The following is a 13,972-nucleotide window of genomic DNA, read 5'->3' as shown; positions in this document are numbered from 1 at the left end:
TTCAAGGTTATAAAAAGTGTAAAGGATGAAATAATTTCACATAAAATTCCTGTTCCAGGATGATTTTTTGTTTTAATATGAACCATGTTGGTGTTTTATTTATACATTCTTTCAATTATTACTCTATGCTGTCAAAAAAAAGCCAGTTTCTACAGTGGAGTCTTTTAATTTCACAAGTGCATCTCTGCTTCCCCGGTGAAGTTAAGTCTTGCCAGCCACAGAAAATGTCAACCTGAACAAGTCAGACCGTAAATGTTAGATGAAATTCTGGTCTGAGAGGCAGCAGGCTTAAGAACACTTTCATCCCATCAGCACTTGTCTGCACTGACAAGACAGACACATGAGTGCTGTAGACACAAGCAGCAGCCTGTCTTCAGTGAGTAAATATATCAACATGTCAGTTATTAGGTAAGAAGTCTGAGTCAAAAGATAAGAGGTCATCTTTTGCACCTTTGGCCTAGTTTTCTGTCTCTCTCTCTGTTAACCATGCCTCCACTGACATCAAACCTACTGTACTCGACCTTTAGGGGATGGCTTGTCTAGACATTGGACCATATCTTTTGAGGCAGAACTATCAGGGGAAATATTGTACCTTGTGCTTGGAGTGGCTTTTTTAATTATTAAAGCCCTAAAATGCATCCACAGTATTTTGAACCACATTTCTCTTTCTGACATCTTTTATTTGAGGCGGTTTTTTATCCATAAATGAATCTTAACAGTTCTAATCAATTCTTCAGTGAAAACATGCTTTTAAAAGCCTTAAACATATTACAAATCATCTGCTGAGATCAAAACTGTACACATCATCATCGCTCTATTTACCCACACACACTAATTTACACTGGCATTTTATCAAAACCAGAAGGCAAAGGATACACAGTTCACTTCGACAGGCAATTTCAGTTTAACATTCAAATCTATATATTGATATAAAACAGTATCACAAATAAAGAAAAAAAGGCAAACAGACATGCATGTATATGAAAGGCAAAACAGGAATGATTAAAACTTAATTTCTATGTAAACAGCAGCCCCAGATGATTCCCTGCTCTATTAGAAGAAGGACACTTTGGGGAATTCATGTGTCTTCATTTCTTTTACATGTCATCGGCATTTGGTCGCAGCCTAGCAGAGCGGTGGGGATCCAAGGTCACGGAAGCTACGTGACCAGTGATTGGGTCTATGTGGAAGTGACCCATCCTTTCTTCCTGACTGCTGTTTACAGACACGGGCTCCAAACCGGACCGTTGTTTGTTCACCTTCAGCTTCCCCATCAGCGTGGTAATATCCTCCAATCCCAAGTCTCCCGGGAAATGCCGGTGCAGAGACTCTGATTCATCCTCGGCGGAGAATGGGGGGTCAATGACATGCAGCACGCGTGAAGCCTGAAGGTTCTGCAGGGACCGTGACTGGACTGTGTGAGAATAAGACACCGAGGAAAGATAAACAAATTAAAGCTTCTGCGGACATGCGGCTCTGCTTATTATTGTGTTGTTTTCTTCAGTTAAACTGGCACTGTGCTAAGCAAGTGTGTGCCAGTTTTTGTGTGTTGTGTACATAAACGCAGAGTACATCAAATTCAAGACTCTAAATCTCCAAAAACGTTTAACAGGCTGTCAAAAAGTTTATGGTAACAAATTACACCTTAGTGCTGTGAAATTCCTAATTTACACTCTTAATTTAAAAAATTGACTTCTGGAGGCTGTGCCAATAAATTTAATAACAAAGTAATGATTAAAGGTGATTTTTCAGAAGCTGTTGACAGAGCTGTATCTTAATAACTGTAATTATAATACATGGCTGTGGTTCTCTGTGCATTGAATCTGATTTTTAAACTTGACTGCAAATCCTTAGCCAGGCTCTGCGGGTGAAAACCTTTTCAGCGGCAGGTGAGACTGCAGTTCTAACAAGCTCCTCTGTGGTGACAGAGAGGTGCTGGATTAGTTGGCAGGTGGGCGCAGAAAGCTTTTTAGTACTGAAGGTTACTCACTTCTGACTGGGCTGAAGTCTCCTTGGCTGACCTTGGTGTCAGAGAACGGCTTGAGGCTGGGGAACAGGATTAGGGAGAAGGACAGCAGCAGCACCTAAGAATGGGATAAAAAAAATCAAATGCAAAAGAAAGAGGGAAAGAGTTAGATAAAGAATAGCCAGAATAGGAGGAAAACACATCATTCGCAGTGAGTTTGGGTCAAAGAAAGTTAGTGCTTGAAAATCAGTGTGTTCTACATCGTTGGACGTTTGTATGGCGAGCGGCTCAGATATTCCCTCTGTGAATATGCATTCAGGCTGCAATGCTCAGAATAAAGAGAGTAATCATGCTCTTGCTGCGCTTGTGGAGAATATGTATTCTGTGACTGTGAACTGAGACTAATTCATATTTATAGATTAAAAAAAATCTTTCCTCTTATGTAGCCTCAGGCCTTGTATTTTATTCCATTGGAGTGATCAAAGGCAATAAATGGCTTCTGTTCAGACAGTGTATTTTTCTTTATGGGGACTGTGCCTTTTTGTGTCCTTTGTGATGTCTTGTCCATTGTGGACAAATGTAGTGGCTAAAGCAGCTGTAATGATTGTTGCTTTTTAGGTTGCTGTGAAGGTGATTTGTTTTCTTTTAACAATGAGTCATATGGAGCGTCAGGGTAGTTTGTCTACCTGCATTACACACACACACATACACACACACACACACACACACACACACACACACACACACACACACACAGACACAGAGAGAGAGAGGACGGCCATACCATTACATATGTCCCAGTCTGGGCTGGCTTGTTAGACGTATTCATGACCAGAGCCTGGAGTCTGCGCAGCTGTTCCATCAGTGACCTGTGGAGAGGACGTGGGAAAAGGAAAGAGGAAAGACAAAAAAACAATAAAAGAAATGTCATTACAACCATTGCCAAGAGATTACAGAGGGATGAGTGATTGATCATCGGAAAGGGAAAGAGAAGTCCCACTTTTAAATTCCCTTACACGTTACATTTCTCCAGCTGCGACACTTTCCTCTGCAGCTCCTGATTATGTGCATTGCAGGTAGCCATCCTAGAGAAGATAACACAGAGGGGGAGCAGACACAGTGAAATCACTCTAGTTAGAATTCAGTGGAATCAAACTTTTTCATTAAAGCTCCATTATATTTATTTTTATTAACATTAAAAACAACAACTGTACTACTGCACCCAAAACTACAAGTGATGTTTTTCTGTAAAAGTGTATGAGGGTGTCAATGTGGCTGAGGGACTAAAATGTGCACTGTGGCAACTGCAACATTGCCAGTTTGACTCTGGATGGGGACCTCTCTCACCTCTCTATAGTTCCTGTCTTCTTCTTTATCATATACAATTCATACTATACTTAAATGCAAAAATACTCGAAAAATAATCGTTAAAAAAGCTGCACGCTACCTGCTCAGAATGACTTTTAGAACTGTGCTAATCTCATTTAGTTTATGATTTAGAGGCCCATACAGATAATTTTGCATGTTAACCATTTAAAATGGCATACAATGCACTTCATATTATTGACATCCAGTTTTCCAAGGTATAACATATGTTCACGATTGGTTTCCTTTCCCACTTGTTCAGCACATCCGTTTTTAAACAGTCTAAGCTCCTAAACTACTCCTAACTTTTACTCAAAACTGTAGATGAAATGTTCACCGTGATGTTACCTGAAGCGTGTTTCTTAAGATTATTTTCTGGCATTTTTGTATTCAACAGCAACTAATAGACAGTAAACATGTGGAGAGAGGGGAATGATGAATGACAAAGGCCAGAATCAAGCCCTGGAATCACAGTTACATGAGTATGGCACATCATGGACTTTCATAGTTTTCTGAAAAACTATGAAAGTATCTCCCCCTCCCTCTTCTCCTCTCTCTCTCTCCCGCTTTCTCTCTCAAACCAACTAGTCAAGGCAGATGGCCGCCCACCTAGAGCCCAGTTCTGCTTGAGGTTTTTTCCTGTTAAAGAGGAGTTTTTCCTTGCTGCTCTGTTGCTCATGGGGGAATTGTTGGGTCTCTGTAAATTAAAGAGTACGCTCTTGACCTGCTCTATGTGAAAATTGCCCCGAGATAACTTTTGTTATGATTTGGTGCTTTATAAATAAAATTGAATTGAAGTGAAAAAATTGAATTGAAATGGACTGACCAATGACTGCTTGGAGGGTGCAGCAGGAAAACTATCAAGAGACTTACATTAAGTTTTGGAAGAGGGTTTGCAGTAATGGAAAGCATACTGAATTTGTAATTAACATTCTAAAACATGTAAAATCATCATCTTTTCTACATTTGCTTGCCACTCTTGTGTAAATGAGATTAATTAAATTAGACTCTTACCTGCTCTCCAGCCCATCAATATACTCCTTCTTTTTCTTCCGGCTCTCCTGGGCAGATTGCTTATTGCGAATCTTTCTGCGTATTTTCTTCAGAATCCTCTCTTCATACTGGTCACAGAGGAAGGAATGTTTAAGTCTGAACCTCTGCAGAATAGTTTCTGAGAGCTGCTAATTGTTTTCATTGTATACCCACAAACATTGATAGAAATTTACCTTCGTGAGAGGTAATTGAGTGGGTAGAGTCACCCCCTCCTTCACCAAAAGCTTCTTCTCGTCTTCATTGAGAATCAACTCTTGAATTGACTGTTGTGATGGCTGTGGGGGCTGGAGGTGAGATATGAATACTAATATTTAAAACATCATCACTGCTGTTTGATTAAATTTTCTCTCTGGCCCCATGTCTCTTCCATCCCTCCTCTCCGTAGGGCTTCACAAGAAGTAGTTAAATGAGTCCAGAATATCCGTCCACCTTCAACACTCTAATTTCATGGCTAACTCAAAGCAGGTATGGTGTGAGAAGGTGCATTCTGCCACTCTCTCCCTCTTCTTATTAAAGTGGTCTGCAAAGATGGGATCAGTACTTGAAGTGTGCTGAAACCCAAAACACTGCAAACCCTAAACTTTGAGAGGCATAAATGCACAAACACTATATTCTGCTTGTGGTCATTTGCTGTATCCACTGATGACTCTTTTTGTAATCCAATGACAAACGCCATTTAAGATGATGCAGCATAAACTTTTCTTCAATAAAATGCATTTTATGTATTTCACATAACTGCATTTTCCAAAGGAAGTAACACATTTATGGGAAAGTTTAAGGAAAATATCAACTTCAACCGAATACTGACTTGAAGGATACGTTGGGGTACTCAACTTTTCAAGTCTGTCTTAAGACAAAAAACATTGAAACAGGTTTTTCTTGCTGTAATCATTCCTCCTGTGCATACTGACCATGAAAGATTCCCTAATGTGCTTTAAAAATCCACAGTCCTCGTTTTGTGCAAAAATGTATTCAAATGTTTATCTGAATCATATATGAGGCTTCAGCAGTCAGTTAGTAAACTCAAGTGGATATCTTCCAAAGTTAGTCTTTTTAGTACAAAAATTCCCACTTTTTGTCAGTAGGGTTTAGGAATATTTTTTGCCCTGTTTTCTGCCCTTCCAGTGACTCACAGGTTACAAAAACTGACCCACGTGTGTTTTGGTTGCAGTCATTGCAAAAGTTGAGCAAGAGAAGAGAAGAAACAAACAAAGCACTCATAGAGGGCCGACACGCCTGTGGTACTTAATCCAAAAGGAATAACTACAAGCCTGTATACACACTCATAAGCTACTCTACACTTGTCTTTTGTCTTTTAATTGTCTTTAAAAAAATGTAAAAAAAAAAAAGATACTACAGAGTACTGGTTTGACCCTCCTCAAGATTTCCCAGCATGCAACAGTAAGAACAATCAATTCAGTGTTTTTGAGTGTTATTTAACTTGATTTGTCTCATTTTAATGTTGTAGGACATTAAACATAAATGTCACAGGCACATAGTGGTGGTTATGTCTAGGATTGCTTATATTTATTCAAACTAAGAATAACTGTCATAGCACCGAGATCTAAAGTGCTATCCAGGAAAGACTTACCACCTGCTGTGACTCAGAACAGCCTAGTTTGAGGTAAACTTATCTGCTGCTTATAGGCAATCAAAGATTCTGCCCCACTGTTCAATTAAACTGGTTTATAGTTCCCATAGATCTATTCATCCGTTGGTATTATAGATCCGTTGGTATTTATGACCTCCCACCTGATCAACCTGCTTCATGTGTCATTGAGCCTCTCTCACATCAAACTATCTCACAGGTCAGTATTTTTCTTCTTTCTCCAGACAAAATTGCCTCGCAGGTTAGTATTTTACATTTGAAAACACATTATGAAGGGATATTTAAACAGCCAATATGAACAGAAGGAATCAGTACAGCAAGAAAAACCCGTTTCAGTCTTCATATGGGCACCTGACTATTTTAAGACAGACTTGAAAAAAATGTATGGACCTACATCCTTTAAATGTTTCGTCACATTCCTTATTCCTCTGTCAACATACAAAGCTGGGAAGATTTGCTGCACGCTTCCTGTACACAAATGTTTAAAAATAGATATTTCATTTGAAATTCCAAAGGCCTCGCCCCCTGGTAAATCCATGATTTCAACAAGTGTAGTCACCCACTTGTTTTTTACTGAAATACACATGTGCGCGCACACACACACACACACACACACACACACACACACACTAACTTTCACAAAAGGTAAACAACAGGTTATGTACACAAACAATATACACAAACACCCACAAGACACTATCGCTGCCCCTCTACTACAACCACCCACACATACTCTGTCAAACTCCCAACACAACCAGGACATACTTACTGGCTCTGGTGTGCCAGACAGTAGCAGATCCTTGACAGTTAGAGGAAAGCCAGAGGACAGCTGCGGTCTATGTACATCAGAAGGATATTGCGTAATCTTTGTCCTGCCCGTTGGGAAGCTGGGGTCCCAGCCATCTGCACCCGCACAGACACAAGGATACAGATAGAGTAAATGCAAACAAAGATCAATAAGACATGCTAGTGTCACTGTTTGGATTATGCGATAAACAATGATAAAAAACCTTGAAATGACAGTTGGAGCCTTGCTCCAATGCTCAAATACCAGTTACTCTTTTTAGTCCTCAACATGGGTACTTTTGTTTTTCATAACGTCAGTGTCTTTGATAGTTTAAATAGTCTTGTACACAGTCCCAAATAATCTATGTTATCCTACTTTATTATCTGTGATACAGGGGATTCAGGGATTCATGTCCAGGAACAAAGCCAGAAGATATTGAGACTGAAATTCCTAATTCACCATCTTTTTCTTTTTCGACTCACATCATTGGAAACACTTCTCCATAAAGTTGAATCTATATTAAATGATTGATATTATAATGTTTCCCATTATGAATGTTCTCCTTGTGACTTACTGAGGTCAATGGAGACGTCGGCCTCCAGGGCTGCCTTGGTTTGTGGCCTTGGGCTGAAGTAGTGAGCGTCCCCAGGGGGGCTCTCAGGGCGCTGAGGGCTGTCCATCTGGTCTGAGGGAGGGTCCTCGCTGATCCCACTGTCACTATGAGAGGGAGACCAGAGAGGCGAACCCGATACAGAATCATTTCCACTCAGTAGGGCATTAAGGAAGTCATCGTCCGCCTGCTCAGCCGGCTGCAGCATCTGCTGGGTGAAAACCCAAAGAACTATCATTAGTCTGTCTGTCTGAGGTGACAACATGGCGAGAGATGGGACAGTCTTTTATAACACGCAATCTGTGAAGGAGGAACTATTGTACAGTATATACAAAGTAAACAGTTATTTGTATGTATGTATGAGTGACATGAAAGGTCCCACAGCCACACGCACATTTGGGTCCTGGATTGGCCAGGTGTGATGGTTGCCATGGTGTCCTGGTTCCTCATGACGGAGGATTCCATCATTTTGATCAAACAGCCAGTCAAGCAGCTCGATGCCATCGCAACCCTGAAATGAGATCATGACATTTAATGACAACAAAGCTTTTAGAAACAAAGACAACAAGATGATAAAGGTTTCATATGCTGCCACAGCTGGGGACTACTGCTTTATTGCCAACAATTCACCACGATCCTCCCAGAGCACAATGTACTGTACAATATTTTCCGCATTCTGGGCTGAATCAGTTTGACAATTTTTTATGACACTCTGTTGTTTCATTGTTATTCTAAAACAGGCATTTGTCTTTAGAGTAAGGTAGATTTTAGATGTAGATGTGCTGACAAGCTGAACTTTCCTCTGCGGGACTTTCCAGTTTTAACTCTCACTGTAACCCATAACTGGCATACTACAATCCAATAAAAAAGACAATATTTTGTTACTCACCTGATCTGCGTATTGCTCCATAGTTTCCCTGCTTGGGTAGCACACCAAAGAAACTCCCAAGACAACAGAGATCTAGTTAAAATATCCAATTTACTTTGTTGTGTAAAAGCTTTGTCTCTCTGTTCCTAAAGAGTTTCTACTGTATCTCTCAGCTCCTCTTCTCAGGTCCAAAGTTTAAACTCCAACACACCCAGCCAGCTAGCCTACTTTGTCCCAATTGGCTGTAAGAAGATATAATCTGATTGGTAGCCTAGAACACACAATGAAAGAACTTCACAAGTTGGTCTATCTAGTACGGACATTAAGTCTCCACTAAGATGTAAAACATCAGAAAGGTCAAAGTCTATTGTTTCCTTTCCTCTTATTTTTTTGATAGCGTATTGACAAAGAGATAGATCTGACCTTTGGCATATATTCATAACACAATGAATGTATCATGGCCTGGTTCTAGAAACAACACTGGTTTTAAAAAATATAAAATACAAACATTTCTACTGAGCCCTAATAGCGCTGTTTATTAAATTATTGTCATACACCATATGTGTTTATCTTAAACCCAGTTTGTGAAGTTAATAAAATGTTACATTTAGTTGTTAGAAAAATAAATAACTAAATATACATAGTTTGCATATTAGTGTATAATGGTAATTCTTGAAAGAACATGATTATTAAGGGAATAATTTATTTGTAGAAGAGGACAAGTAGGCCTGAGGACCCTTGAGGCACAAATCAGCCTTTAAGGAGGCTTAAAAACATGAATGTGCTGCAAAGAAGCGAATGAAAACATAATAAATAACACATAATATATGTGATTTGGTTGAGGATCTAACTATTTTTTCCAACAAAGCTTCAAAACTCTGCTTGTACCTCAACAAATACATGAACAAGGGGAGCTCCATCAATTTTACACATCAAAGCCTGTTAACAAGTCTTGAGGAGTGCTACTGCATATCACATATGGTTTGTGACTCCAGTGAGAGTTGCGCAAAGTCTGATATAAATTACCTCTAATGATGTCACAAGTGAGTCGTGGCTACAAGTTTGAAAATGATCATCTGTGGGTGTTGAGATAGAAAGAAATGAAGTTACCAGACTTTTGTAGCTCGCCCCACATTTCTGCTTGAGGGCAGCAGATGGAGGCTACATTAACTGCTACTAGCATAACACATCAGAATCTGCACAGCTGAGTGAATTGAGTCAAGTTGCATTGTGGGCAATGTAGGTGCCAGGTTTTGATAAGACAATATCTCTGATTCTGCTGCATCAAGTTTTAAACGATCTATCGTCAGTCCAACAATGACATAGGAGTGCAATGCTAAATTGGGTCCTCTTTTAAGTGTCAAAGCATCCCTACAGTAGGCTGAAGGTTTATCCACCAATGTCTCCATCACTGGTGGATTTCAGGTTTAGTAAGCCTATAAACTGTGGCTGATTACTGTGTTATACTGTGAGAATTTGAATTTTATAAGATATATCTATATTTAGAGAGCCTTTTTAAACCACTGGCTGGGACAACAGGCTTGTCTGTTGATCAATGATCACTGTCCCTGTCAGATAAACCAATAAAAAAATGACGTGAATAATAAATTAATTATTTACCTGTGAGTAAATAATTCAGTCTTTGCTTGACAGTGAAAATCTTTACAATATGGCCTGCAAGGCACAAGAACCACCAGTTTCTGCTGTTCTACCCAAAAACTCACCCTCACATCCTCTCTGAGCTGAGCTCACTACCATGTAGAAAGGTAGAATGAGGTCACTGACAGTAACTATCGTTTTATTAGTCACTGATGTCATGTATTGCAGTTAGAGATGGCAATAGCTTATTTGACTTGGCAGCATGGAATTGCTGTCGGAAAGGCCCTCTGTCGCCGCAGTACAGCATAACAGAACAGAATAGACAACACATGATAAATAACTTGAAGGGGATGCAGCAAACCATAGTCCCATATTTAACCTAGTAGTGTGACCTCAGCAGGGAGGATAAAACAGACTCAAGCCACAGCAGTTGGAGGCTACGGTGAAGGAGGCTTTTGTTGAGGCAGCAGCAGTAAAGCGTCAACAGGGAGTATGAGCATGAAGGCTTTTAAAAAGACCACCACATCACTGCAGAGATTTGATGGGTATGATAAGCTAGCTGTCAGCTGACGCAGCACAGAATGAAGTGTGAGTGTCTTGCCAGGACTAGTCTATTGAGCTTCCACAGAAGAAGCATTACATAATCATTATTGCTTTATTATCTGATGGAGGAAGGTTCCAAAGGGCAAAAGCTCTTTCATTACTCCACAATCTGTTTTTGAAAACTTAAACTCTGAAAAATGGCTTATCAAATGAAATGTTCAATACAAATACAGAATGAGCGAACAGTAGAATACTGTTAAGGTCAAGTTTGGCTGCCTCAACTTCATCTTGGTTAGCATCTTCAGATACAGATACGTGTTTCATGTGTACTGAGAGTGTCTAGTTCTTCCCACTATCTCTCACTGTTTGTGTTTGTGACTGACACCCAGTGTCGTGATTGTAGGAAATCTTATTTTCATTTGTCATCACTCAAGAGGAACTCAGGAATTTATTTAAATTTTTCTTAATTGTTTACCAGTTAATTAGATTATATTGAGCCAAGTTTTGTCAACTTTTTTTTCCATGCAGCTGTAATTTAAACAAAGACAAATGTGATTACACTGTGTCTTTGTGAAATGTATTCTCAAAATAAAACAAGTAAAAATGATTTCAGCTAAATAACTTATTCCTGGCTGAATCTGAGTTTGCTTGTTGGAACTGTTTACATGCTCAGCCTCAATCCAGCAGTTTCTGTACACAGGAAGGAAAAACAAACTAAACACAACCAAACAAAAGCAATGTGATTCTAGATGACTTCCCTCCCCAGCACGAATCCAAAACTCAGATTTTATTACAGTCAGTAACAGCTAGCCAACCTGCACACAGTATCGCTGCGTGAGTCTCTCTGTGGGTGTAAAGTGGTTGTTGGGTTGGGATGCATAAATGCCACGTTCACCTGTGCCTCAGGAGACACCTGCCTTCAAAGTATAAGGTCAGCAGCCTGACAGCAGTGTGAAATATTAATTTGAAGGTGTCTGGGAGGATGCAGTCAGGTACTTGATTTACTGTTACTACAACACCTACTTTTGTATTAATTTACTGTATGTCAGACTGCTCCATCTCAATTCCTGAGGGACCGCTCTTATTTTTAAAGTTGAGGATAGCTGCCATCACTCTGCAGTGATGAGAGCACTGTAGGGGAAAAAAGCTAAGTGTGCATTATGACCGAACTGGATAGAGTCAGCGGCTGTTGTTGATGAGTTGATATTTGACAGAGCACTATTAATTCCCCATTTCAGCACTGTGTTTCATATCCCAGAGATCTAAAATGAAGGTCAGATGACAACACATTCATAATTGAAAGTTGGGGGGAAAAATATGATAATGAGCCTTCGGAGAAAAACAACACTGCACCGAGCTACAGATGCTGGAGACCAAATGCCAATAATTACACTAAATGCCAGTCTGACAACAACTGTCACACTGCAAGACCTCTCAGAGGGCATGCATAATTTGAAATAAAAATCCAAAACTCATAATTTGGAATATAATCTGGCTGTGCCATGATAGCTTGGCTGACAGATGTGGCATTTGGTGGATGTGTTTATTTAAAACATATTGTGCATACATGAATACCATAATTGATTTCTCACTTATTAACCTTTCACTTTTATAATATGGGGATGTTTCAGTCATGCATGTTGTTTCCACTGGGACATGTTTAACAGTGAGTTGTTTGAAATGTTTTATGAAAGGGAGCTAAGAGTTTGCTGAGCTGATCTGTCTTTTACTCTAAACTGATTATAAGGCAGCATTTTGCTTAATCTTACAATATATTTGTGTATCTTGAGACTTCTTTTTTCAACCCAATTAGCTAAATAATGGAAGTAAAAAATACTCTGGCAGATAATAATGCATCTACCAAGCATGCCAAGTACCGCTCAAGGTCTGTCTCTCAGAGACAATTAGCATATCAGTCCAACAATGTGATAATAGGTTCATTTGCATTTAAAGTCTTGTGTGAGTTAAGGTTTACATTAAGGCTGAATGAATAACTCGAGATCTGTGTGATGTTTTTGTGGGAGTCTAGATCAACTGAATAGATTAGTCAATTATTTGATCAATGGATAATTAATCAAAGACACAATCAAACACACACATATACATTACACCATACAACTGGACTGAACTGAATTTAAGCTATTCACACTCATTAACACACACAACTCACCACAATCTCTATAACAGAAAGGAACTGAATTTAAAGGTGATTGTGAAGGTGAAAATATTTGATGGGGAATGTAATTTCTGTTTCTTATATGGATATGGGGCATATATATAATTTGGTTTAACCTATGCAACTGGGTAAACTTAACTGAAACAAATTTCTGTCTCTGTTTTGTCAAAAAAGAGCATATCTGGGAGAGAGTCCATACAACACAAGTCTCTGGGATATGTATTATGCAAACACACTCTGGCAAGTGGTTTCATGGCATTGGCAGTAAACTGTATCATAAGTCACAATCAACATTGGCAATATCAGCACAGTTATCAGCAGTAAAGGAGTTAAATGTCAGGGCTGCTTAAAATTAATGAGCTGAGTGTGTTGGCCATATAAACTAAAGCCTTATCACAGTTGGTGATAAGGTTTTAGTTCACCTTGACATGCATGAGCCTCTGGCCAAAAGAAGTCATATTCTTTGAGAATAAACAGCACATCCAATGGGAAACACCTTCTAGTTGTTTTTACTCTTAACAGAGTAACAGCAGCTTAGAGCATGTTTTCCCTGTGTCTACACTTCCTTCAATTCTTCCACAGTCAAAAGAGATGCAGGTCAGGTGAATCTGAAACACAAAATTACCTGTAGCAGTGAATGTGGGTGTGAATGTGATTGTCTGTTTGTGTTAGCCCTACTGTATGTGGCCAGTGGGTGCCAGTGCATGCTGGAATACACTCCAGCCTCCTATGACCCTGAACAGGATAAACTGTTCAGAAAATGATGGATAGAGTAAGTTCACTGAGTTTATCATTCTCGGTCCTCTATTGTTTTCCTCTAATATTCCAAAAGGACTTTACTATATTGATGAAGAAAACTTGTACTTTATCCAATAACTGTCTAACAGCACTTTGATGATGAATAAAGATGAAAAACACCCTACAGGCTCCAGCTGATTCTTACTTGAATATATGAGGTTTATTACAAAACAAGTATCTGATATCAGAGAAGCGTAAACATGGATACAGTTACACCAAAAACTTAACACATACAGTAAAACAATAATACTTATAGGGTGGCTTAGATCACGCCACCTAGGAGGGCAGAAATGAGGACATCTCTGGGTCACAGTGAACTCTAATTGAAAATAATAAGGCTAGCTTCATTAGCCATCCAAGGCTACAACCTCATCTCATATCCAGGCCCAGAACATAAAACATCTTGTGTGAGAGACCATGAAGGCCAGAAACGCCCTCTAGATTAATTAGAACATTCCTTTATGAACATAAATTCATATATTGAACATCTTTTCTTCCACATATATACTACTATATATATTTACTATTGTATACTAACACTGTTGTAGCGCAACAGTGAGTTAAGGATATTTTTCTCATATGAGCTGACTGTGATATT

At 39.2% G+C, this 13,972-nt stretch overlaps 1 protein-coding gene across 1 annotated transcript; it reads right to left on the bottom strand.

Moving 5' to 3' along the window:
- Positions 1-667: 667 nt before the first annotated feature.
- creb3l3a (cAMP responsive element binding protein 3-like 3a) lies at positions 668-10,016 on the bottom strand. The gene is made up of 11 exons (XM_042416943.1): positions 9,983-10,016; positions 9,285-9,334; positions 7,785-7,901; positions 7,355-7,598; positions 6,763-6,896; positions 4,558-4,668; positions 4,346-4,452; positions 2,983-3,051; positions 2,751-2,835; positions 1,991-2,084; positions 668-1,414 (listed from the first exon to the last, which is right to left on the bottom strand). The coding sequence occupies exons 1-11, from the start codon at positions 10,014-10,016 to the stop codon at positions 1,098-1,100; spliced, it is 1,362 nt and encodes a 453-aa protein (XP_042272877.1). The 3' UTR covers positions 668-1,097.
- Between the last annotated feature and the right edge of the window lie 3,956 nt (positions 10,017-13,972).

The sequence above is a fragment of the Thunnus maccoyii genome, chromosome 7 (genome assembly GCF_910596095.1).
Source record: "Thunnus maccoyii chromosome 7, fThuMac1.1, whole genome shotgun sequence".
NCBI classification, from domain to species: domain Eukaryota; kingdom Metazoa; phylum Chordata; class Actinopteri; order Scombriformes; family Scombridae; genus Thunnus; species Thunnus maccoyii.
This window is presented reverse-complemented; position numbering and strand designations above follow the sequence as displayed.